General features: G+C 43.9%; 2 protein-coding genes across 2 annotated transcripts in view; both read right to left on the reverse strand.

Moving 5' to 3' along the window:
* The window catches only part of LOC139548976 (PTB-containing, cubilin and LRP1-interacting protein-like), a 36,369-nt gene extending 17,497 nt beyond the window's left edge, over positions 1–18,872 (reverse strand). Inside the window, exons 1-2 of the mRNA XM_071358982.1 lie at positions 18,729–18,872; positions 8,453–8,599 (exon numbers count right to left, since the gene is read on the reverse strand). Coding sequence (XP_071215083.1) covers positions 8,453–8,599; positions 18,729–18,758 — 177 coding nt within the window. The 5' untranslated portion in view covers positions 18,759–18,872. The remainder of the gene's footprint in view (positions 1–8,452; positions 8,600–18,728) is intronic.
* Positions 18,873–22,262: 3,390 nt separating this feature from the next.
* Positions 22,263–26,298, reverse strand: part of LOC139548979 (delta and Notch-like epidermal growth factor-related receptor) — a 73,104-nt gene continuing 69,068 nt past the window's right edge. Inside the window, exons 9-13 of the mRNA XM_071358990.1 lie at positions 25,492–25,614; positions 24,893–25,006; positions 24,471–24,602; positions 24,106–24,352; positions 22,263–23,611 (exon numbers count right to left, since the gene is read on the reverse strand). Of these exons, the coding sequence (XP_071215091.1) occupies positions 23,500–23,611; positions 24,106–24,352; positions 24,471–24,602; positions 24,893–25,006; positions 25,492–25,614 (728 nt within the window). The 3' untranslated portion in view covers positions 22,263–23,499. The remainder of the gene's footprint in view (positions 23,612–24,105; positions 24,353–24,470; positions 24,603–24,892; positions 25,007–25,491; positions 25,615–26,298) is intronic.

Below are 26,298 nucleotides of genomic sequence, written 5' to 3' on the forward strand. Positions count from 1 at the left end.
GGAGCACGTAAAACGTCAGCCATCTTCTCCGGCGCCATGATACATTTCCACGATCCAGTAGGGATATGTGCACCACGTCACTGCTCTCGCTCTCTTGCTCTACTGTTTGTGCGTCTTGCTAGTTGTCACTCAAATGGTGAGGGACTGAAGCTCAGTGACAAACTCAAATTGCTAGGGGCTGGCCAACGTGGGGAGTAAATGTAGGGAAAATAGCGCTGCACAGCTTTCAGAAAACCGTTGCTTTCAAACTAGGGATTTCATGGCTAGCTAATTGAGGTAAGTAATTCTGCTCATAGATTATGCATGTGAGAACTACACATTGACATATCCAGCCCAAAACAGGAGGTTTAAAAAATACTTACTAGTCGCCAAAGTACCGAAGCATCAACTCAAATGTTATTTGTCACATGCGCTGAATACAACAGGTGTAAACCTGACAGTGAAATGCTTACTTACAAGCCCTTAGCCAACAATGCAGTTAAGACAGGAAGAGGCGACTCCGGGATGCTGACCTTCTAGGCAGAGTTGCAAAGAAAAATACATATTTCAGACTGGCCAATAAAAAGAAAAGATTAAGATGGGCAAAAGAACAAAGACACTGGACAGAGGAACTCTGCCTAGAAGGTCAGCATCCCGGAGTCGCCTCTTCACTGTTGATGTTGAGACTGGTGTTTTTAATGAAGCTGCCAGTTGAGGACTTGTGAGGCATCTGTTTCTCAAACTAGACACTCGAATGTACTTGTCCTCTTGCTCAGTTGTGCACCGGGGCCTCCCACTCCTCTTTCTATTCTGGTTAGAGACAGTTTGCGCTGCTCTGTGAAGGGAGTAGTACACAGCGTTGTACGAGATCTTCTGTTTCTTGGCAATTTCTCACATGGAATAGCCTTCATTTCTCAGAACAAGAATAGACTGATGAGTTTCAGAAGAAAGTTTTGTTTCTGGTCCTTTTGAGCCTGTAATTGAACCCACAAATGCTGATGCTCCAGATACTCAACTAGTCTAAAGAAGGCCAGTTTTATTGCTTCCTTAAATCAGGACAACAGTTTTCCACTGTGCTAACATAATTGCAAAATGGTTTTCTAATGATCAATTAGCCTTTTAAAATGATAAACAACGCGCCATTGGAACACAGGAGTGGTGGTTGCTGATAATGGGCCTCTGTACGCCTACACAGATATTCCATTCCCCCCAAAAATCCAGCCATTTCCAGCTACAATAGTCATTTACAACATTAACAATGTCTACACTGTATTTCTGATCAACTTGATGTTCTTTTAACGGTAGTGTAGGTAAAATGGGGGTGGGGGGAAGTCAATGCAAATAGTCCGGGTAGCCATATGATTAGCTGTTCAGGAGTCTTAAGTGTTTTTAAGTATGAGCTTGCTGGCTTGTGTTGAATAACAGGGCCTGTTTGTTTGTGTGTGTGGGCGGGGGACGGGTGTGTGTGTAGACAAAACAGATGCTGTTGGCTACATCCCAGTGAGTCCACAGACTCACAATGGGGTCCTTCACACCCCCAGAATTCCTGCCACCAGATCTCTCTCTCTCTCTCTCGCACTCTCGCTCTCTCGCTCTCTCTCTCTCAACAAAAATGAGCTGAGTAATAGTATGCCAACATGTATTTATTTAACCCTTATTTTACCAGGTAAGTTGACTGAACACGGTCTCATTTACAGCAATGACCTGGGGAATAGTTACAGGGGAGAGGAGGGGGATGAATGAGCCAATTGTAAACTAGGGATGATTAGGTGACCGTGATGGTATGAGAGCCAGATTGGGAATTTATCCAGGATACCAGGGTTAACACCCCTACTCTTACGATAAGTGCCATGGGATCTTTAGTGACCACAGAGTCAGGACACCTGTTTAATGTCCCATCCGAAAGACAGCACCCTACACAGGGCAATGTCCCCAATCATCGTGGGGCGGCAGGTAGACTAGGGGTTAGAGCACTGGGCCAGTAACTGAAAGGTTGCTGGGTCGAATTCCCGAGCTGACAAAATCTGTTGTTCTGCCCCTGAACAAGGCAGTTAACCCACTGTTCCCCGGTAGGCCGCCATTGTAAATAAGAATTTGTTCTTAACTGAATTGCCTGGTTAAATAAAGGTTAAAAATATATATTAATTGCCCAGGGGCATTGGGATATTTAGACCAGGGGAAAAGGTGCCTCCTTCTGGCCCTCCAGCAGTCCTGGTCTCCCAACCAGGACCAACCCTGCTTGGCTTCAGAAGCAAGCCAGCAGTGGGATGCAGGGTGGGATGCATAGCATGGCTTGAGGGTAAGCTAACATTCTAGCTTTAAACTAGCTTAACCATGCTAGCAGAAAGAGCACATCATGAGCTCACAGACAGATCTTGTCACTCCTAGCCTTAGTTGTTAGTGTGATGAAGGTATAGGCAGCCATTTTGCCAGAACCTAAGCTATCTGATGGACTGGGGTCCTGTGGCTTTCTGTGAGATTCTATCCACTATCTGTGTCAGACTGCTTGTTGTACTGCACTCACCCCTCAACATCTCCCTTCCTTCATAAACTCCTCTTTTTATATCCACTTCCCACATTCAACATTTTTATTGTTCTTTTCATGGACAAAAATACAGAACTTCTTTGTTCTAACACTTCTCTAAAATTAAGTTAAGTGATGTTGTGAAATGCAAGCAGAGACAGGAAGAGAGATGGTGAGGATAAATAGGATTATAATGCTGAAAAGCTGGACTTGTGGTCAGACTTGGGTTCACAGATACTTTGAGCATTTGCTTGAGTCTGCCTGGAGTGCCAAATAGGCAGGTTTTAATGTGTTGGGACTTTTCTATATGTTTATTAAAGGGATACTTCAAGATTTTTACATGAGGCCCTTTATTTACTTCCCCTGAGCAGGATGAACTCGTGGATACCATTTTTATGTCTCTGCATGCAGTTTGAAGAAAATTGCTAACTAGCGCAATTGTTAACTAGAGTTAGCGCAATGACTGGAAGTCTATGGAATCTGTTAGCGTGTTAGCAGATACTATAGACTCCCAGTCATTGCGCTGACGCCAGTTAGCATTGGCTGGCGAAACTACCTCTAACTTCCTTCCTTCATTCTGGACGCAGACACATAATCTGACTGTGGGGAAGTATATAAAGGGCCTCAAAGCAAACCAGAGTGAATTTTATATCAAAAGGGACCAATCTGAGGGAAGCCCTGGCTGAGATTGTCACTGCCAATAGAAAGTAGTTAATTTAAAGCAGACATCTGCCTTACACAAACACACACCATCTCACACACTTAGTGACTTCGAAAGTATTCAGACCGCTGGACATTTTGCACATTTTGTTACGTTACAGCCTTATTCTAAAATTGATTAAATAAAATAAAAATGTCTGCAGCATTGAAGGTCCCCAAGAACACAGTGGCCTCCATCATTCTTAAATGGAAGAAGTTTGGAATCACCAAGACTCTTCCTAGAGCTGGCCGCCTAGCCAAACTGAGCAATCGGAGGAGAAGGGCATTGGACAGGGAGGTGACCAAGAACCGATGGTCACTCTGACAGAGCTCTACAGTTCCTCTGTGGAGATGGGAGAACCTACCAGAAGGACAGCCATCTCTGCACCACTCCACCAATCAGGCCTTTATGGTAGAGTAGCCAGACGGAAGCCACTCCTCAGAAAAAGGCATATGACAGCCCGCTTGGAGTTTGCCAAAAGGCTCCTAAAGACTCTCAAACCATGAGAAACAAAATTCTCTGGTTTGATGAAACCAAGATTCAACTCTTTGGCCTGAATGCCAAGTGTCACGTCTGGAGGAAACCTGGCACCATCCCTATGGTGAAGTATGGTGTTGGAACCATCATGCTGTGGGGTGTTTTTCCAGAGGCAGGGACTGGGAGACTAGTCAGGATCGAGGCAAAGATGAACGGAGCAAAGTACAGAGAGATCCTTGATGAAAACCTGCTCCAGAGCGCTCAGGACCTCAGATTGAGGCGAAGGTTCACCTTCCAACAGGACAACGACACTGAGCACACAGCCAAGACAACGCAATAGAGGATTCGGGACAAGTCTCTGAATACCCTTGAGTGGCCCAGCCAGAGCTCGGATTGAACCTGATCGAACATCTCTGGAGAGAGATGAAAATATCTGTGCAGCGACGCTCCCCATCCAACCTGACAGAGCTTGAGAGGATCTGCAGAGAAGATTGGGAGAAACTCCCCAAATACAGGTGTACCAAGCATGTAGCGTCATACCTAAGAAGACTTGAGGCTGTAATCACTTCCAAAGAGGCTTCAAAGTATTGAGTAAAGGGTCTGAATACTTATGTAAATGTGATATTTCTGTTTTTCTTTTTTTTTTTAAATATAAATTAGCCAAAATGTGTGTAGATATGAGGGGGAAAAAAACTATGTAATCAGTTTTAGAATAAGGCTGTAACATAACAAAATGTAGAAGAAGTCAAGGGTTCTGGATACTTTAAGGCACTGTACATTAGAATACAAAGTACAAAGCGAAACAAAGGCCTCACTGACAGACACACGATCTATGATCTCACCCTCGCTTCTCTCTGGTTTTTACTCTCTCCCTATCTGTCGAACACAAACACGCACTATAAACACACAATGAACCTTCTGAAGCTTGAAAATCTGTCTTGAATGCTTTTTCTTACAATCGCACAGTGAAATAGAGCTAATGTAATATACAGCGACAGGACCAGAGACGAATTTCCAAGAGCTCAAGGGATTCCGTCACACATAGTACACAGCTCCCGACTGGCGCAGATGGTTCTAAATCCCTGTTCTCAAAAACAACTGAAAACAGACAAAAATCCTCCTACCCCTCCCTGGGTCTGTCTGCAAAGAGAATACCATTATCCTGGTCTATTATTACATCTCAAGTTGACCAAAGACTCCAGGGAAGATGTGCTCTCAAACTTTTCAAAATGTCCATGAAACCAATTTGTCAGAGTAAAATGACCGTTACCCAAAACGAAATCAATTCAAATGTATACTGAATGAAAATATAAAAACGCAACATCTAACAATTTCAAAGATCTTACAGAGTTACAGTTCATATAAGGCAATCAGTCAATTGAAATAAATTCATTTGGCCCTAATCTATGGATTTCACATGACTGGGAATACCGATATGCATCTGTTGGTCACAGATACCTTAAAAAAGGTAGGGGCGTGGATCAGAAAACCAGAAACACTTTACACGTTGTGTTTATATTTTTGTTCAGTGTACTGCAAATGTATATATAGTACCAGTCAAAAGTTTGGATACACCTACTCATTCAAGGGTTTTTCTTTATTTGTACTATTTTCTACAGGGACGCTGTTTCACTCACTTGGATTCTTTGTCCGTTGAGATACAAACTTAAGGAAAATTATGGAAACAAATTGGGTGGGGGTTCACTTTTTTGGGGAAGCCTGGCTTCCCTTGGCAGCCATGAATATAAGCCACGGAGAGAATGCTAAACGTTTAGAAAAAGTAGTTTTTGAAATAAGTCCTAAGATCAACTGTCTGTTCAGTAAGGCTGAGACATGGATGACCATGGGAGAAGTAGAGGGCAGATAAGAGGGCCTGATGAGAGGGTCTGGTGGTGTAACAGACACCATCCTGTCAGACAGACGCCATGGAAAACACTGGTTTCCCAGTCACAGTGGGGTCTGTCTGACAGGATGGTGTCGTCAACTAACCAATTAAACAAATTCCTTAAGGTAGGGGGAGGGAGGGCTAGTGTAAACAGTGCTGTGAACACTGAGGCTGAAGCTTTTAGCTGACGAGCCGAGATGGTGAGCAGCAGAGTACCCAGATCCTCAGAGCACACGTGCACACCTGGCCTCAGCTTTGTCTCCATGGAAACGATGTGCCGCTGCTGCCCTCCGCAGCCGGGTCGTTATCTAATCAAAGAGATTCAGACCAGAGCCAGGCGATTAGCTCTCGCTTTCTGGATCACATCCAAGTCACACACACACTCACAGGGGGTGCTTGTATGGTTCTTTGTTTGGTTAGTCAGTGTTCTGTCTCAAAACTGGGAATCCTGAATGGAAAACTCAGCTCCCTCCCAAGCTGCAGCGTCTTTTGATGCCTCCCTGAAGGTAAGTAACACACTGATGCCCCTCTGCAGCTGCTCTGAGTCAAGGTGGTTCCTACCAGTGTTGACAGAGTGACGGGGAGTGGTTGAAACGTGGTTGGAACGCGTGTGGACCACAGCTATGGACTCCATGGCAGAGATTGGGATCTGGGTTGTAGACAGAGCAGGGTAGGGCAAAGAGAGACCCAATCCCAAATCAACCCCGTACCACCCTAGGCACTTATTGAGATCTGAGACGATTGTACAGGTATAAGCAATATGGTAATAACTCCACCTTGCCCTCTGACAGGCTAGTAAGAAGTTTCTCCATATTGCTTATTCCTATCCAAGGCTCTGGGGTTGGGAGAGCAGAGAGCAGGGCAGTGTCTGTGCAGAATCACTGATCTACAAATCACCTTAACTAAGGCCCAAATAACTAGGCCTATGTGATCAAGATTAGCAATTTTGTACGTCACCTTGCTCAAACTGATCCCTTCAGACACACTGAGAGTCTCCTGACAGAGAGAGGCTGTTGGTTGGGAGAGAGGGGAACATTGAGAAATAGCTTTTCATCCCAGCAGCCGTTAGCATTGGCAGGGGGATAGCGGAAGTCGGGTTGGGGTAGGTGGGTGGGTGGAGGCTAGGGCTGGGACTTGCCAGGGACTTCACCATACGATATTATCACGATACTTAGGTGTCGATATGATATGCATTGCGATTCCCACGATTCTATATTTATTGCAATTCGATACTGTGATTTTATTGTATTTCGATGTTCCAAACCTATTGCTCACCATATGTCTTCTGCAGAGGGACAAGAAAGAGCCATGAGAAAACGATCAGCACACACACACACACACACACACACACACACACACACACACACACACACACACCTCTGATATAGCTGTTAGTATTCAAATCCCCACCCCTCTAAAAAGCCCTACTTCTGTAGGTGTGCAAATCGTCTCTACTCTCCTCTGCATTCCTACATAAACTGAAAGCCCTGGAACAGCATAGAGCCAGGGTGAGTAAGTAAATAAGTAAAAAAAAATATATAATATTTTGTAGCTGGCATTCCCTGATAAATAGATGTAGTGGTATCCATGGAAACAAAACCAAGCTCTCTCAAAGCTACCTTGAAAAGACGTCTGAGGCGAGAGGAAATAGGGAGGGCGAAAAGGGACTGTGTGTGTCTGTGCATGCGTGTGTACTACAGACTGTGGGCAGATTGAGACCTTACTAGTTCACACTGGACAGTGAGGTCCACTGAGGAGCTCCAACTAATCAGCTTCAACCTCACAGTTCAGCAGAGGACAGAAGTCTGGGAAAAATACAGGCATGCACAAACACCAAAGGCTAGCCTGGCACCGCAACACAAACTGGAGACCAAAACCCCAGTCAGTGTGTGCATCCCAAATGGCACCCTGTTACCTTTATAGTGCACTACTTAGGAAACAGGGGGAATTTGGGATGGAGACTGTCAGTTTCCCATTGGCTGTGCTGAGCCCCAGACCTAAAGACCAAAAGCCCCACTGTTCCCTTCTCTTCTGTCCTGCCAGAAGGTTATACAGGATGGCTGGTTGGATTTCAGCAGAACATTTTCGCAGGTGTTCTGGAACAAGTCCTGTCCTGACAGAGATCAGCACCTCTGCACTAAATAGTGTCTGCTCTTCTAATCAGTCAGCCATGTGATCTCCATGTGCAACCCTCTTAAAAAGGTACAACCTGACCTGTTCTTCCTACTAGCACATAGCATAGCCGGTCACTCAAAAAGAATAGAGCTTCATTGTCCATGGTGAAACGTCAAGTTGGCTTGTGGTTGTCTGTGTTCGGTGTGTTGTGACTGAATGAGTTAGATCATAAGTGAGCCAGTGGTTTGGTGTGTGTTTATATTCAAAGCCTTTTCCAAATGAGCTGATGTGAAAGCCTTAACAAGCCTGCCAAACATCTCCCACCATCTCACCCACACAACTGGAAATTGCCTTAGTTACAGCCAACATAACACACTGTGCCCCTACCCCAGTCTCCTGGCTTCCCCCCTGTGCACACACAGGGAAGTGTTGTCTGTAATAACAGAACATGTGTCTGTCCTGCTTTTTCAACCTGCAGGACTGTTTGTTTGTTTTAGGTTGAACAGAGAATAGACTTTGACTCAGGCAGCTCGCAGGATAAACATCTAAATTAGACAGTTATCACAGCTAGGCAAACACACACACACACACACACACACACACACACACACGATAGAAGACATGTGCCCATAACACACACCTACGATATGTGCCAGGATTACAGTTCTAACACAAGCCCATTGTTCTCACCAGTGATACACACCAATGAAACACACATAACCGTGTGTGTGTGTGTGTGTGTGTGTGTGTGTGTGTGTGTGTGTGTGTGTACCTTGTAGCCGTTATGGGTGCTTTTCTTCATGAGCGGCGTGGTAGAGCACAACTCGATGGCCTCCGGCTCATGGAATATCACTGTGGGCATAGGCTCCTTCCTCAGTGTCAGAACGTTCAGCTTGGTCTTCAGCATCGTCTGGAAGTGCTGGGGGAGATAATGTCATGGTCAATCAATCAATCAATATGCCCATCCATCCATCTATCCATCCACCCATCCATCCATCTACCCACACACCCACCCGTTCGTCCATCCACCCTTACATTAATGTATCGATCCATCCATTCATCCATCCATACATCCAACCAGCCGTCCATCAACATTTGTGGACATAGAGCAACACAGAAAGATACAATTTTTCACAAATCATAAAATCACAAAGTATCACGTCAAATTGGGACCTAAACACAAGCTAGCAAGCATCTGACAGAGAATGGTAGACTGACTGACAGGGAGACTGACTGACAGGGAGACGGACTGACAGGGAGACTGACTGACAGAGAGACTGACTGACAGAGAGACTGACTGACAGAGAGACTGACTGACAGAGAGACTGACTGACAGAGAGACTGACTGACAGAGAGAGCATTTGGGGAGCTGTTACAGGTTAATAGTATAGCACTATATAGTATAAAACACTTTGTTGTAGTAGTACATTATACGCATGACACACATATGTTATTGATTAATAAAATGTTAGATTAATAGATCACATTCTTAGTTCCCACATTCCAAGTACTTTCTATTCTACTGAAGTTGTGCGAGTCATGATTTCATTAGCCTGCTGGGTTTTGTTTAGGCTTTTTCAAGGAAACCCAGAAATTCCACAATCCCATTCCCTGCCTCTGTGGGCGGGAGACCAGAATGAACATATGGTTCTGGTCGGACTTACAAAACCCCAGATTCCAGTTTGAGACGAGGCGGCAAGGCTCTCATCTCCTGTTCTGATGGACACTTCACACGCAGAGAGTGAGAGAGAGAAAAATAGAGAGCGAGAAGGTCCCTCATCTGTTGTCCACATTTCAGCTGAGGAATAGGAGAGGGATTGTCACCCCAAACCAGAGTAAAGCCACTGTGACCCCCCATCTAAAACCAAGCACCAGTAATGCTACAGTTACTACCCATCCTCCTACATTACCCCACTATATCTCCATCATACAACCCAAACTCCACCTGTGGACGAGACAAGATGACGAGGAGAGAAAAACAGGAGAAAAGAAGAACAGAGTAAAAGAGGAGAAGAGGAGAGGCAGTTTTGAAACTAAAGCCACATGTGCGTAAACGCTCGCTGACCTCCGCGTCAGAACTTTATGGCTTCCTGACAGTGCTCCACATTCCTGTGGTCAGCCCGGATCGGAAGGCGGGGGGCTCACACTGGCACCGCGCGGAATAAAACTGGAATTCTATTCATAATATTTTCACTGTATTTTCATTATTTTATTATTCCTCTGAATAAAAAAATAGCCTCATCGAGTTCCGAATATTGTAGATCCTATTTGGGTTGGTGATGAGTGTCTGATTCTGGATCCAAGAAATTGACATTGATATGCTCCTCGGATATCGGTCGGTCGGATGCACGCACAGCTGTCTGTACAGTCTGGTCCTCATCTAGCCCATTCACTGAAATCTTTAGATGCATTTATACTCTAATGTGTTTTTAAAAGGTATGCCACATTCTCAATAACAGCCTGGGATTTTACTGGTATACATTTCACGCATGAGCGAGGCACGTGACTTTTCCCAAATAACTTTTGGCTGAGTGTTATGTATTGTGAGAGAGCATTTGAAAATAGAGGGGAGTAGAAATTTTACACTGTTTGGAAGTGACCATTCTGGAGTGAGAGAAGGGGGATTCTATAGCTCTGTGAGAGATAAGAGGAGACACAGTACAGGGATTTTTCTGCCATTGAAATCCTTTGGCGGTCTGCTGATACAGAAAAAAACCCTGCTTGTTGAGAAAAGTAAAACTAACGCACTCACTCACACACAACAAAGTAAAACATTGCCTCTGGAGTGTGTATGTGGGTGCGCTTATTTGCGCGTGTCAACCGTGATACGTGTCTGTGCACACAAGCGTGTGTATGCACGTAGGTGTGTGAGCGCGCTTCGACCGTGTGATTGTGTGTGTAGTTCGCAGGTCATAGATGGTATGGTACACTCCCAGCCCTCAGGGAGCATTCCTGTTGGAGTAGACAGGCTCTCAGGTCAATCATAGCATAAGCCACAGTACAACAACCCACTGAAAATGGCTGAGACACAGAACATAGGGGTCATACATAGGCTTGGCCGTTATACCGTATACCGGGTTATTTGGAAACAGCCACAGGACGGATTTTCAATACCGTCAAAACGACTTATTCAAAGTGTTGTAGCTACTTTTTAAGTAAGAACCTGCAGTCAACATGTGCAATACGTTCACCTGTCAGACCATTTTTCATTATGAAGCTCGCTGCTACTCCCCAGTCACATGATGTTTGTTTGCAACAACGATAGACCGGAGCCATGTGAGTCTCTCATTGTTATGCAGCACGCGCCAGGTGATCTAGTTACAGTATTGAATTCACAACTAAACGTTTGCCAGCTAGATAACTATTAAGTTAACTTTTTAAATTGTGCTAAACGTTCTGCAGTTGTGCATTTGGTTTGCTAATTTAGTAGCTAGTTAGCTATCTAGCTAAGTGTTTAGCTTCTTGTAAATTCAAGCGTCGCTTGGTAACAGCAGAGAATCCCCTCCTGGATCAAGAGCCTTGCTGTCTAATATTAATTTTGTGAGTGCAACAAACTGAGTGGCATTTTTTAGTTGATTGTATAACTTTATGGGATGTCTGTCCTGCAAATAGATTAGGTCAGAGACGGTATAAAATGTTCAAAGTGCGCTTGTTAGCATTTAGTTAGCATTCGCTATGGGATTTTACATGTACTTGTTAGCATTGCTAAGCTTCGGATCTCAGAGGCTCAGTGGGGTTTAAAAATAGTGGCCCTTGTGTTCAGTACCAGTATTACCGAAAATCCCAGAATGTCACAAGGTCGATAATTTGGTATGACAATCTGGATACCGCCCAAGCCTAGTCATAGAAACATACATACATACCACCTTATTCAAACACATAAACGGACTGCTATACAGTACACCATGCAAACACTAGTCTGTAACATCCACATATAGCATTCAATAGAACTGACCCCAAAATGTTCTACTGGATATAAAGACAAAGATTCACAGACACACACACACATGCACGCACACACACTCAGTCTGAAGATGAAAGAGCAGAGTGGAGCAGACTAACAGATGTTTGAGAGCAGGGCTGGTGTGTGTTGGCGTCAGGGTGAGACAGTGGGCCATCTCAACCTGGTCTCAGACTGCTATCAGACCAGCTCTCTCTCTGGCTGGCTGGCTAGACGCTCACATAAACCAACATCAGCCTTGGCCTCTCAACTCACTCTGACAAACACACACACACACAACTCACTACGTCACACACACAAACATTCTTACTCCACCTGCGGTCTGACTGAGGCATTAAAAACACAGCTGGAGCAGCAGAGGACAGGTAGTCAGGAAGCCACCCACACCCATCCAGTGGTTGGCTCCCGAAGCACAAGTGGGACCCCTCTACCTCTCCCTTAGCATAGTACGAGCCAGCCGTATCACCCTGGTCCTGCCAGACTGTTAACGGCCTCCGCCTCTGATCCGGGACCAGTTTATGAGTAGAACCACTGCGTTTCACAAGCATCTGAGAGGGCTAAATCCAGAGAGGACCGTGGGAGGTCCTGCGCCCTGATTGGCAGCTTGGTTCTGTGGGAGGTGGGCTGTCGTTGCTCTGATTGGTCGGTCAATGGTGTTGTGGGAGGTGGATATTGACAAAAGCCAACCACAGACCCCAGCTGGTGGTGGCTGTATCTCCGGCTGGCCGTAAAAACATTGTAAATTTTCTGACGCAAATGATCCCAGTTAACCCGTCCCCACATATACATTTTGTGTCATAATGCATTGTGTCATTTTGGAGTCACTTTTATTCTAAATAAGAATAGAATATGATTCTAAACACTTCTACATGAATGTGGATGATACCGTGATTACGGATCATCTAGAATGAATCGTGAATAATGATGAGTGAGAAAGTTAGACGCGCAAATACGGTTTCATACCACCCCCCCCCCCCCAAAACAAATGCTAACCTCCCCTATTATTGTAATGGTGAGAGGTTAGCATGTCTTGGGGATATGATATTTATATATATTTTTCTTCTTCTAGCAGAACAGAGGCCTGACCAACCCAACCTTGACCACAGCAGCCCCAGAAGACAGACCTAACGGTGCTTCTGACCATGAGTGACCTCAAACAGGCCCGGAGGCTGAACACATTTCTGCAGTGTCAGGATAGGACGTTTTGTCTGCTCAGCCAGTTTCCCATATCAAAGAAATGGGAATGTAGTCCATGTAGAAAATGACAACTATGAAAGCACTGGGTGCTGAGTAAGACAAACATATATAAATTGGGAGATGGTTGTGAGGGAAGTGTGTGTGTGTGTGTGTGTGTGTGTGTGTGTGTGTGTGTGTGTGTGTGTGTGTGTGTGTGTGTGTGTGTGTGTGTGTGTGTGTAAAATCGCTGAGCGATGCCAGGGAGAGAGAGAGGGCTCTTGAAACTGATTCTTCAGGGGAACGTGTTAGGAGAGGAATGGGAGGATGGGGGAAGAGAAGAAGAGGAAGTAGACAATGCTGCATGATACATCCTTTGTTGCAAAATAGAAGTCTAACATTGGACACAAATAGGTCTCAACATTTCAAGCTGTTGGTACCACGGAGGCCATTTTGTAGACACAAACACGATGTCATGTTGTTTATGTTTCCATCATCCCTCTCTCCATCTGACACATATAGTAGATTCGTAATACCAGCCTGAAAATGTGTCTGCTCTAACATTGGCTCATATCTCTTCTTCCTGCTCTGACATGAGATGAGAAAATGCAGCAAGACACTGGATGTTACCATGGCAACATAAGAGAGAAGTAAGAAAAGAAAGGAGGATACCATGGTAACGATGAGCAAAACAGCCAAATACAACATTATCGGATGTATAGGATACATGACGCAACTCTACTATAACAGGATTGTTCCAGAACAGGAATAAAGGACAACAACATAGTCAAAGGGATTAGAGTGACTGATCACTGCAGCAGCGAGCGATCAAGCATCACCATGGCAACAGTACAGTGGCGAGTCGCTGAGAGAACCAAAAATGGCCGTCACTAACTTGGCCTCCTTTTTACCAGAACCTTCCTTCTTACTGGGTCTCTTCATATCATTCAGATACAGAACTAAACAACAACTAAGCATCGTTAGAGGCACAGTTAACTGCCATTCCGCCTGGTATTCCATCCATGGGAGTCACATGACAAGGGAAATTAGTGTGCAGGCAGCTAAGCAGCGAGCTGGAACAGCCCCATTACCATGTGATAAATGGCTCTCCCTCAGAACCATACGTCATTTCAGCACTTTCCCCCAGGGACGTGATTGATCACAGGGCCGTGGTATGGAGAGCTGAGGCCCACCAATCTGGGATCAGTAGGCTGGGACAGGCTCCGTCAGTCAACCCAGCGTATGGAGTATGGAGATCAGCACCAGAACACATGAAGGCCAGGCCACGCTGTTAGTACCACTAGGCTGCAATGAACAGATCAGGGAAGGCCAAACTGAATCTGAGAAACCAACCTGAGCCTCCAAAAATATTTTTGAGAAATGCTTGAATAGGCATTTGTCACATTACGCCGGCATTGTGACCAAAAGATTAAGGGGGTTAGCACTTCAGGAGGCCCCTATGAGGATGAAATAATGTTTTTAACAGGCTGTACATTAATGTAGGCAAACATAATTGTGCAGAAGTATGGAGGTTATGTGTATAGGTCCTTATGTATATCAGAACATGTGATTGGAATAAATTGGTACTTTCTGGTCTGGTGGCTGGTGTAAGGTGTAATTACTCAATTACAATGTGATAAACATTCACCTCTTAAAGTGGTAGTATTTCAAGGCGTGCAGTTGTAAAATATGTAGATAGTATCACTTAAAACTATTTACCCAAGTTTACTACGAGATTCAATCTTCCTGATGCCTGGGCAAGCACTGTGAGAGGGATTGGCAAGTTAATTTGGCAAAGTAGTCCACGCAACATCTGGATAGCATTACAGGAGACGCGAACGGCTTGCCCCGCACCCCTGAAGATCAAAATACGTGTCATTAACCATTTTTTCACCACTTCCAAACAGGTCAGAGAATCAGTGGTAATTACTTGAATTGTAGTGATTAATGACACCTCGGTTTGCTATGTGGGACTAGACAATAAGGCAGGGTTCCCCAACTGGCGGCCTGCAGGCTGAATATTATATTATTTGGCCCCCCAAGTTCTGACCCCCCCCAAAAACAGTTGTATTTTATTTTTATACTTTTTTTTTTGTTGTTGGACATAAAAGATGGTAAAAACGCCAGCAAATCAGGTCCAAGTGATTTTAATTTGGGAAATCTGTTCCAAAGTATTCCCACGCATAATAAAGTGATATACAGCGCATTCGGAAAGTATTCAGGCCCCTTCACTTTTTCCACAATTTGTTACGTTATGGCCTTATTCTAAAATCGTTTAAAACATAAATACAAAAAACTGAAATATCACATTTACATAAGTATTTAGACCCTTTACTCGGTACTTTGTTGAAGCCCCTTTGGAAGTGATTACAGCCTCAAGTCTTCTTGGGTATGACACTACAAGCTTGGCACACCTGTATTTGGGGAGTTTCTCCCAATCTTCTCTGCAGAGCCTCTCAAGCTCTGTCAGGTTGGAAGGGGAGCGTCGCTGCACAGATATTTTCATCTCTCTCCAGAGATGTTTGATCGGGTTCAAGTCCAGCTCTGGCTGGGCCACTCAAGGACATTCGGAGACTTGTCCCGAAGCCACTCCTGTATTGTCTTGGCTGTGCTTAGGGTCGTTGTCCTGCTGGAAGGTGAACCTTCACCCCAGTCTGAGGTCCTGAGCACTCTGGAGCAGGTTTTCATCAAGGATCTCTGTACTTTGCTCTGTTCATCTTTCCCTCGATCCTGACTAGTCTCCCAGTCCCTGCCGCTGAAAAACATCCCCATAGCATGATGCTGCCACCAACACCACGCTTCACTTTAGGAATGCTATTGGCCAGGTGATGAGCGGTGCCAGGTTTACTCCAGACGTAATGCTCTGAATTCAGGCCAAAGAGTTGAATCTTGGTTTCATCAGACCAGAGAATCTTGTTTCTCATGGTCTGAGTGTCCTTTAGGTGCCTTTTGGCAAACACCAAGCGAGCTGTCATGTGCCTTTTACTGAGGAGTGGCTTTGTCTGGCCACTCTACCATAAAGGCCTGATTGGTGGAGTGCTGCAGAGATGGTTGTCCTTCTGGAAGGTTCTCCCATCTCCACAGAGGAACTCTGGAGCTCTGTCAGAGTGACCATCGGGTTCTTGGTCACCTCTCTGACCAAGGCCCTTCTCCCTTGATTGCTCAGTTTGGCCAGGCAGCCAGCTCTAGGAAGAGTCTTGGTGGTTCCAAACTTCTTCCATTTAAGAATGATGGAGGCCACTGTGTTCTTGGGGACCTTAATGCTGCAGAAATGTTTTGGTACCCTTCCCCAGATCTGTGCCTCGACACAATCCTGTCTCGGAGCTCTACGGACAATTCCTTCAACCACATGGCTTGGTTTTTGCTCTGACCTGCACTGTCAACTGTGGGACCTTATAAGAGCAGACCTTCTAGCCCCTTGGCTGCTGCCATAGAAGTGCCCATCCAAGAAGGCTAAAGGTCATTGGCCACAGATAAAATGACGTCAAATCCCTTTATATGTACAGTAGCTTTGATTGGACTGATCATGTAAACATCATACTTTCACAATCTTAGCGAGCAGTCATCATCATGAATCAATTCGACAATCTACTGACAAATCCTTTTTAATTATTGTCATATGGAGAAATTATGAAGAGAAATTATAGATAAAACGTATCGGTGCTCATCGGCCATAAACATTACACAACAAGTTAGAAATCGCATATTCAACGAGTGGTTTGGAAGGAATCACTGACAGTGGCTGTGTGGCCCCACATCTAGGATTAAGGGGCTCTTTTCCATATTTAAAATTATAACATTTCAACATTGGCCATGCTATCACCGAAGCATGATTTGTGCCGCAGTCAAAACAACTGTTAACTCGGAGGACCGCCGCACCACCTTTCTATTCAAGTCAATCAAATGTATTTATAAAGCCCTTCTTACATCAGCTGATGTCACAAAGTGCTGTACAGAAACCCAGCCAAAAACCCCAAACAACAAGCATTGCAGGTGTAGAAGCACGGTGTAGAAGCACGATTAGCCAAGCACAACAAAGTCCAAAAATGTATTGTATGCAACTTCATAAATTATGTAATATGCCAGGGAGATATGTATACTGTAGCTAAGAAAGTAATACTAAGTGTATGTTGTGTAGTAAAATGTTAGTAGCCCATGTGCCTCACCCTAATAATTTGGTATATTTACCCCTATTAATTTCGCCTACTGTTCTGACTGTTCTACTGTAGCCTAAAACCTGTTTTAGAGAAATGTACTCGTCAAATATTGTAAGAGCTTTCATTGTCTGCTTATATGCCCCCTTTATTCATCCTACGGTTCTATCTTGGTGTACAGGGAGAGCACTGTTAGAACGGTCCATGTTCTGAATTCTGCTGCTGTACATTTCAAAAGTGCTAAACAAATAGTTATATTGACTAACGTCCGTCCTAGCTCGCTTATTGCCTCTTAAAGTCCCCTTATGCCATAGTTTGTACATCTCAATTGTCATTAGAAACCACATTTGTTTAAGCATGTCAGCCATATCAGCTATGTTTTTTTAAAGGCAGTAATTGAGGCTGAGCGAACTGTTTCGCTGCCAGACAAGGCTCCACTGATAGCCAAGTGTAGCAGTTGGGCCAGCTTTATGTAGGCCCTAACAGTTTGTGGGCACCATTTGTCACCGTTATAGTGCAATTAATGTATTGTTTAGTGTTGTGTTGTGGCTTTGCTGGCATGCATTCCACCTTTAGTTTTTTTTGGCCCCACCAAGATTTACATGCTAAAATCGGCAGTGCTTATGTATAAGGTATTTCTGTTTTTTGATATATATTTGCTTACATTTTTTTTTGAAAATTAAAAAAATAACGGTTTTCGCTTTGCCATTATGAGGTATTGTGTATAGATTGATGAGTCGCTCAGCGGTCTAAGGCACTGCATCTCAGTGCTAAAGGAGTCACTACAGACCCTGGTTCGATTCTAGGCTGTATCACAACCAGCCGTGATTGGGAGTCCCATAGGGCGGCGCACAATTGGCCCAGCATCGTTCGGGTTTGGCCGGGGTAGGCCGTCATTGTAAATAAGAACTTGTTCTTAACTGACATGCTTAGTTAAATAATGGTTAAAAAATATATATATATATATATTGATATTTTTTACTATTAAATCCATTTTAGAATAAGGCTGTAACGTAAAAAAATGTCTGAAAGTCTGAATACTTTCCGAATGTGATCCTATACAAATGTAAGCAAGTTTTGAAATGATTATATTTTAATCAAATATTTTATCTGTTTGGGCTTCCATCGGTCAATTTGCAGTCTACAAATATTTTGTAATTAAGTTCTGGCCCCCTGACCTCCGCTCAAGGCCCGCGGCTGAATCTAGTTGATGATCCCTACTATAGAGTGATCCATGACCTCTGCAACATTACTGAAACTAAAAAACAGCTTGACAGAAATGGGGTCCAGCAAGTAGATGTTACACAATATAGTACATTCTCAGAATGGTTTATCATGATGAAAAAGGGAAGGCCATAATTCAAGCGGAGTTCCAGTCGTCTGATAAACCTATAGCTTACACTGTAACCTAGCAGGCTTGCGTAACGTGTATGAACGCGATACAACGTAGCCTAGAACTAGTTGGGTAATGGGGCTACTCGGGGGAGGAGGCAACACGAAAGAGAAAGGGTTTGAATTCAGAGAAACGAGCCTACCATCGCGCAGGCGGCCACCTGCGTAATAAAACAATCCTTTGTGCAATGATAGAACTGAAACACACAACACAGCCGGAGAAGACTGTGTTTTGCATCTGAGCAAAAAAACACACAAAAACACAGAGACCAGGCTAATATCCACGATGGGTTTTCATGCCGTTAAACATCAGACAGACATTAATATCCCTAAAAATGTGCTGGTCTGGAATACTAATCAATCCATACCTGCAATCGTTCTGTCGCTGGCTGCCACATTTTAGTAAAATCAAAGGTTTCCGTCTCTACTGAAGCTGGTTATTCTCTGTGTAGTCCAGCTCACATCTGCTCGTTCTCGGCGCTTGCTTCTCCTCTTCTGCAATCTGGAGAAACAGACAGTGAATTCCAATGAAGCGTGAAGCTCCGCCTGCGAGCAGTTCCGAGACTGGTCTGCAGGGGACGGTAGCGGCAGCAGCAAGTAACGACAGGACGAGCCCTATTGCAAGCCAGAGAACACAGAGAACAGAAACAAACTTTCCTGATGGAATTTCGCAAAATAATTCCATTGACTGCATATTAAAGGCTCACATAAAAATATTGCTAGTATTTCAAGCAATTTTGGTCAGAGTTACTCCACAGCTTGGTTTACTAATTGCTGTGTCCTGTTATGGTTTGCCCAAACGGGCATGGTTTTGATGGTTGATGGCGCGCTTCTACATTCCAGCCTTCTGGCTCCAGTGAAATGGCTCCATCAGATCTGTCCATGACTCAGTTTATAGGAGCTATCCCCACCAATGGATCCCTACGGAGGCCAAACAGTGCCCGTGACCCTGGAGGTCATGGAAAGGGGAAAGGGGGTAGAGGTCAACGAAAGTCCCCCACTCAGACTGCAGTGTAGGGTGAAACTCATCAATAACCACTGGTTCCTCTCATCTCCACTCAGTCTGTCTGTGTGTGTGTGTGTGTGTGTGTATGTGTGTGTGTCCGTGCGGCTCTGTGTGTGTGTGTGGCCCTGGGTGTATTTGTGTGTGTGTGTGTGTGTGTTTTTTTTTTAGGCGCGGTGAGTGTTGAGACAACACCACAGCTAGCCTGTATTTACAGATGTTTACTCTGGGAACATCTGGATCAAGCAGGAGGTCACCAAGGCCACACAGGGCTAACAACATATGTATTTCCCACTGCTGGCATGTTGTCTGGAGCAACAAGGCATGGAGAGAGTGTCTATTAGTGGAAACATGTTGCCCATTGTCCTATTGTAGTGGGTGTTGAGTTAATTCTGAAAACTGTCTGGCCAGTGTTGTTGAGGTCATATAGTGTCCGTTGTGTCTTTTGGTGGCTTGATGATAGATAACGCCAGTGCTGACAAAACCTCTGGTTTTTACCTGTTTTTCCTTCAGTTGATAAGATTGAAAAGGTTCTCAGGAGTTGTGAAATGCACAATATTGATATGATATAATTTTGAGTTGGTTTTCAAAGCACTAGTCTAAGTGAGGCGAGGTCTTAGTATTTCACTTAGTCTTGTGCTTTGTCCAAAAGAGTACTTAGTCTTGTGCTTTGTCCAAAAAGAGTACTTAGTCGTGTGCTTTGTCCAAAAAGAGTACTTAGTCTTGTGCTTTGTCCAAAAAGAGTACTTAGTCTTGTGCTTTGTCCAAAAAGAGTACTTAGCCTTGTGCTTTGTCCAAAAAGAGTACTTAGTCTTGTGCTTTGTCCAAAAAGAGTACTTAGTCTTGTGCTTTGTCCAAAAAGAGTACTTAGTCTTGTGCTTCCTTCAAAAATAGTACTTCGTCTTGTGCTTTGTCCAAAAAGAGTACTTAGCCTTGTGTTTTGTCCAAAAAGAGTACTTAGCCTTGTGCTTTGTTCAGAAAGAGTACTTAGTCTTGTGCTTTGTCCAAAAAGAGTACTTAGCCTTGTGCTTTGTCCAAAAAGAGTACTTAGTCTTGTGCTTTGTCCAAAAAGAGTACTTAGCCTTGTGTTTTGTCCAAAAAGAGTACTTAGCCTTGTGCTTTGTTCAGAAAGAGTACTTAGTCTTGTGCTTTGTCCAAAAAGAGTACTTAGCCTTGTGCTTTGTCCAAAAAGAGTACTTAGTCTTGTGCTTTGTCCAAAAAGAGTACTTAGTCTTGTGCTTTGTCCAAAAAGAGTACTTAGCCGTGTGCTTTGTCCAAAAAGAGTACTTAGTCTTGTGCTTCGTTCAAAAATAGTACTTCGTCTTGTGCTTTGTCCAAAAAGAGTACTTCGTCTTGTGCTTTGTCCAAAAAGAGTACTTAGTCTTGTGCTTTGTCCAAAAAGAGTACTTAGCCTTGTGCTTTGTCCAAAAAGAGTACTTAGTCTTGTGCTTTGTCCAAAAAGAGTACTTAGTCTTGTGCTTTGTCCAAAAAGAGTACTTAGCCTTGTGCTTTGTTCAAAAAGAGTACTTAGTCTTGTGCTTTGTCCAAAAAGAGTACTTAGTCTTGTGCTTTGTCCAAAAAGAGTACTTAGCCTTGTGCTTTGTCCAAAAAGAGTACTTAGTCTTGTGCTTCGTTCAAAAATAGTTCTTCGTCTTGTGCTTTGTCCAAAAAGAGTACTTAGTCTTGTGCTTTGTCCAAAAAGAGTACTTAGCCTTGTGCTTTGTCCAAAAATAATACTTAGTCTTGTGCTTTGTTCAAAAAGAGTACTTAGTCTTGTGCTTTGTTCAAAAATAGTACTTCGTCTTGTGCTTTGTCCAAAAAGAGTACTTCGTCTTGTGCTTTGTCCAAAAAGAGTACTTAGTCTTGTGCTTTGTCCAAAAAGAGTACTTAGCCTTGTGCTTTGTCCAAAAAGAGTACTTAGTCTTGTGCTTTGTCCAAAAAGAGTACTTAGTCTTGTGCTTTGTCCAAAAAGAGTACTTAGCCTTGTGCTTTGTTCAAAAAGAGTACTTAGTCTTGTGCTTTGTCCAAAAAGAGTACTTAGTCTTGTGCTTTGTCCAAAAAGAGTACTTAGCCTTGTGCTTTGTCCAAAAAGAGTACTTAGTCTTGTGCTTCGTTCAAAAATAGTTCTTCGTCTTGTGCTTTGTCCAAAAAGAGTACTTAGTCTTGTGCTTTGTCCAAAAAGAGTACTTAGCCTTGTGCTTTGTCCAAAAATAATACTTAGTCTTGTGCTTTGTTCAAAAAGAGTACTTAGTCTTGTGCTTTGTTCAAAAAGAGTACTTAGTCTTGTGCTTTGTTCAAAAAGAGTACTTAGTCTTGTGCTTTGTTCAAAAAGAGTACTTAGTCTTGTGCTTTGGAGGTTATCCAAATCCAGTTGTCATGTCGTGATAAATCATCTTTGCGAATTCAGTATTATTTTCCCAGTTCAAGGGTATTGAGATCTAATTGCTGAGGTTTTGGTCACAAAACTCAAGAGACGCTGCTGGAGCTGGATTGGACAGGTTCTAAGAAGATATGCAAATTCCATTCCAAGGTTAGCTGTCCATTGGACTCCAGAAGACACACAGAAGAAAGGGAGGCCCAAGACAACATGGAGACAATGAACAGTAGACACTAGTAGAGCTGGAGCACAGCGGAGAAGATGGCCAAAGACCGCAGGAAGTGGCGATCCTTTGTTGCTGCCCAATGCTCGAACCGGCGTGACGGGATGAGTGCGTCAGTGAGCTGAGGTTTTACATATTAAATGCATGTTTAAACACGTGTATTACAGTGACCAAGTCTTGTTATAGTACATTTCCATTGAGTCAACAGAACCCTGTGAGTCAAATGTTTTCCTAGACACAAATAGACCTCTGGTGTCATGATAAGAACAAACACCACGGAACTCACACGAGACACCAGCTGGGTTTGTGTTCACTTAAACCTTTATTGTTACATCATTGAACATAGATAATAATCATGTGGTTCTTCTCCTTTAAAAAAAGGACAATGACCCTAGTTGGCTAAACATCAGTCAAGTGGAGAGCTCACTCGGTGCTCCGAGTGGGCAGAGATTTTACTAAAGAACCAATGGAATGGTCTAAATGTGCCGCCCATCCGACGCCACAAAACCAATGCACCCAGGGGTTGACCCTGAGTGGAACAACACAACCGCACACAAACAGAGAGAGACACCTATACCTGGGACACAGAAGCACATGTTACTGGAGCAGACTCACCAGCTGACCCCCCACCTGTCAATCATCCACACAAGACCCGCCCTCCCCACCTGTCAGTCATCCACACAAGACCCGCCCATTGGCTACTCCGACCACTCCTGCGAAAAACACTGTCCTCATATAGGGAAACCATACAACACTGTGAATACAATTATTTCTCCTTCTTTACTTGTACAGAACTTGTAAATAACAAAAACATGACAACCAATGTTTGTTTTTTTAAAACACTGTTTTAAAGCTTCCCCCATAGTGTTTTTTTTACGTCTGTTCTACTTCTACCACACGTTGTTGCCTGAAGAAGGAGACGATTTTGGCACAAACCTGGTAAAGATACAGTAAATTAATCACAATGTACGGAGGGTTTCAAAATTATGCAGAAACCATCAAATCTACCCATGCATCAAGTAAGGCAACCTACTGCAGATTTTTTATATAGAAAGATATATATATATATCGTACTGCACTATGACAAGTGCACCTATTTCTACCACACCTGTAAGAACTCCTATCAGCAGCCTCTGCTGAATCTACACTTTAAACTGAGCTCATGGGTTGGTGGGGGACGTCAGGAACCGCACCCTCTAGGACCCCAATGGCATCCTGGGTAATGTAGTCACGTTCTACTGGAGAGAAGAAGCAACCAACATGGCAATGTCACCCAATACCTACTAAAATAATGCAAGGTACACTCTTATGCTACAGTAGCTTTATGGATGTTCCAACCGTAAAATAGATTAGTATTTTTCTTCCCGCAGAACTATTGTTTTGTCCACATTTATTTTTTCAATGTTTATGTAAAGAAATACTAAATGGTTTGCATTTGTGTGTATTGGTGCACATCCGAACATGTGCAGTTAGTTGTATGTGTGAACAGGTGATGCGTGGTACTGTGTGTGGGTGGGTGTGCTGCCTCTGTGTTTTCTACAAATCTTTTGTTTTGATCAGAGTGACCAGGGGCTTGTCGTCAGGGCTGTAGTCCTCGTAGGTGATGGGTGCAGCGTCGTACATGGCCGGCCGGGACTTCTTCCCAAATCTGAGAGAGGGGAAGAAAACACATATATGGAACATCACTTCAGGTAGGACCGCCAGCTACACGCAAGACAGTTCTTAATGTTTCAAGTGTAGAGTTGCTAGGTTGAGAATGAAATACAGGTGGCAGGGGAGTGTAATGTTATAAAGGATATGTTGCATGTTACTAACAGAGTAATACGAATATGGTGTTGTAAGAGAGGTATTATACATCTCCCCACAAATCTACCGGAACGGGCCTTTATCTCGTGAATTTTTCTAGTATTACATTGTTATTGATTATTCTATTGTTGGGTTTTGAGTTTGCAAGAAAGGCATTTCACTGTACTTGTGCATGTGACATTAAAAACTTGAAACTTGAATGGGCCTTTATCTCCAGGTAAACAGTAAATCTATAACAGGAGGTGTTTGTAATGGCTGAATCAAATGAATACATTAAATGTTAACAATGTTGGGGCACTTGTATTCTTATAGTAGGCGAACATTGTGCCGTCTCACCTGGCATGGCGGATGGAGGCGATGGCGTTGCTAAACTCGCTGTCGATGCTGCGGCAGTTGTAAAACTCCTGGTAGGCATGGCGAGATGAGCCCTGGTACTCGATGCGGCTGATGCGGCAGATGCCCACGATGAGGATGATGAGCATGAGGACGAAGGCCACGCACAGGGCACCGATGATGATGTAGAGGGAGTGACGTGGCATGTTGGTCAGGGTGTCCTCGGGGTGGGCCGTCTTCCACTGCAAGTCTGAGAGAGAGACAGACAGACAGACAGATTGTTATGAATAACCTAAGAAAGGCATATACATGTAATCATATATCATAATTAACTCCTTCAAACAGGGGATTCTGGGTAATGTACTTACGTATCTCACAGCTGGCCCCTATCCAGCCTGGGGGGCAGTGGCAGGTGTAGGCATTTGATTGGTCGATGCAGGTTCCACCGTGATGACAGGGGTTGCTCTCACACTCGTTGACATCAACCTCACAGTCCTCCCCTGAGAGAACCGATAGTGTGGGGGGAGGGTTATGTTTAACTGGAACAGCAGGTACAGGTATATTTTCAAAGTGATCAGAGGGGGTTTACTCCCTAGTCAGAACAGCCTACTCCCACCTGTGTCACCATGGCCCATTATGATAGACTGGGTGACACTGGGTGACAGACGTGTATTCACACACACACACACACACACACACACACACACACACACGCACGCACGCACGCACGCACGCACGCATGCACACACACACAAAACACACACATACAGTGCAGAGTTGAAATCCTCACCCAGGTAACCAGGTGGGCAGACACAGGTGGCATTGAGGCCCACACTATCACAGCGTCCTCCGTTCTGACAGTGAGCCTTCAGACAAGGATCCCTGTAGATCTCACAGTGTCTGCCTGCACAGGGACACACACATATGACCCATTAATGACGCACACACAGTACTCTCTATAGACCTGGGTTCAAATACCATTCGAAATATTTCAAACACTTTAAGCGTTAGCTTTAGCCTGTCTGGAGTGCCAGGGGGGCTGTGTTTGTACTTTTGGGACTTTTCTATTGGTTCCATTGCAACAGACAAGCTCAATCAAGCACAGCATAAGTATCTGACATGATTACAAATAGTATTTGAATCCAGGTCTGCTCTACATATAACAGTTTACACCAACTCAGCACACTATCTCGCAATCTACTACAAAAACACACTGTAGACAACACACAATCACTTATATGAATACATTTGTAATACAGGTTGTAAAAACTCATTGAATTATCATACATATTGCAGTATCAGCATCATCACACAAGCCCACCCCAGGATAACATACTTAAAACTGTCCCCGTTGAGTTGTCAGTCACACATACACACACACACACCTACCTTCATACTGGGGAGTGCAGACACATTCGTAAGCGTTGATGAGGTCTCTGCAGGTAGCGTAGTTCTGGCAGGGGGCTGACAGACACTCGTTGTATTCCTCCTCACAGTACAGACCATGGTACCCTGGGAGAGACACACACACACACACACACACACTGTCTTTGATCATAATATTAGATGACAGTTCAAGTAATGATTACGTTTAGATATCACTACCGAGAAGATCACGGTGAAACACTCCTCAGCACATCATATTTTTTAAGATATGTTTTTAAAGGGTGAGATAAAAGTGGTTCAATGTGCATTTATTTCTATATACAGATTATCACTTAGACGGAACAAGTCAATGCATTTGTTTCTCTACATGACTATGGCAAAACCTTGTGGATGTTACATCCACAGACATCCTATTAAATCAATTCTAGGTGTAATTCTATGGTTACATCGATACAGGCATGATTCAGCCGTGACTGTTGGTGGTCTATTAAATGCAGTACACTCCAGTTGCCACTGGGTGGCAGGTTTGCACTGGGACTGAGAACAGTAGGTTTTGGTGTTTTTCCCCATAAAAGAGAAGCAGTATGAGCCCAAGGTCAGAACACAGTGATTGACAGAATCTCAGAGTTGACATAGGACATTGTGTTCTTTCTTCAGAGCTTACAAGCAGAAGCTACCGTACTGAGTATAGACATGTCTGTATGTGTAATGCGTGTGTGAGTGTGTATTGGGCTGTGTGTGTGTCTGGCTGTCTGCTTGTGTGTGCATGTGTTTGTCGTTTACCATGAGAGGAAACATTTACATACAAAG

Source organism: Salvelinus alpinus, chromosome 22, assembly GCF_045679555.1.
Source record: "Salvelinus alpinus chromosome 22, SLU_Salpinus.1, whole genome shotgun sequence".
NCBI lineage: Eukaryota > Metazoa > Chordata > Actinopteri > Salmoniformes > Salmonidae > Salvelinus > Salvelinus alpinus.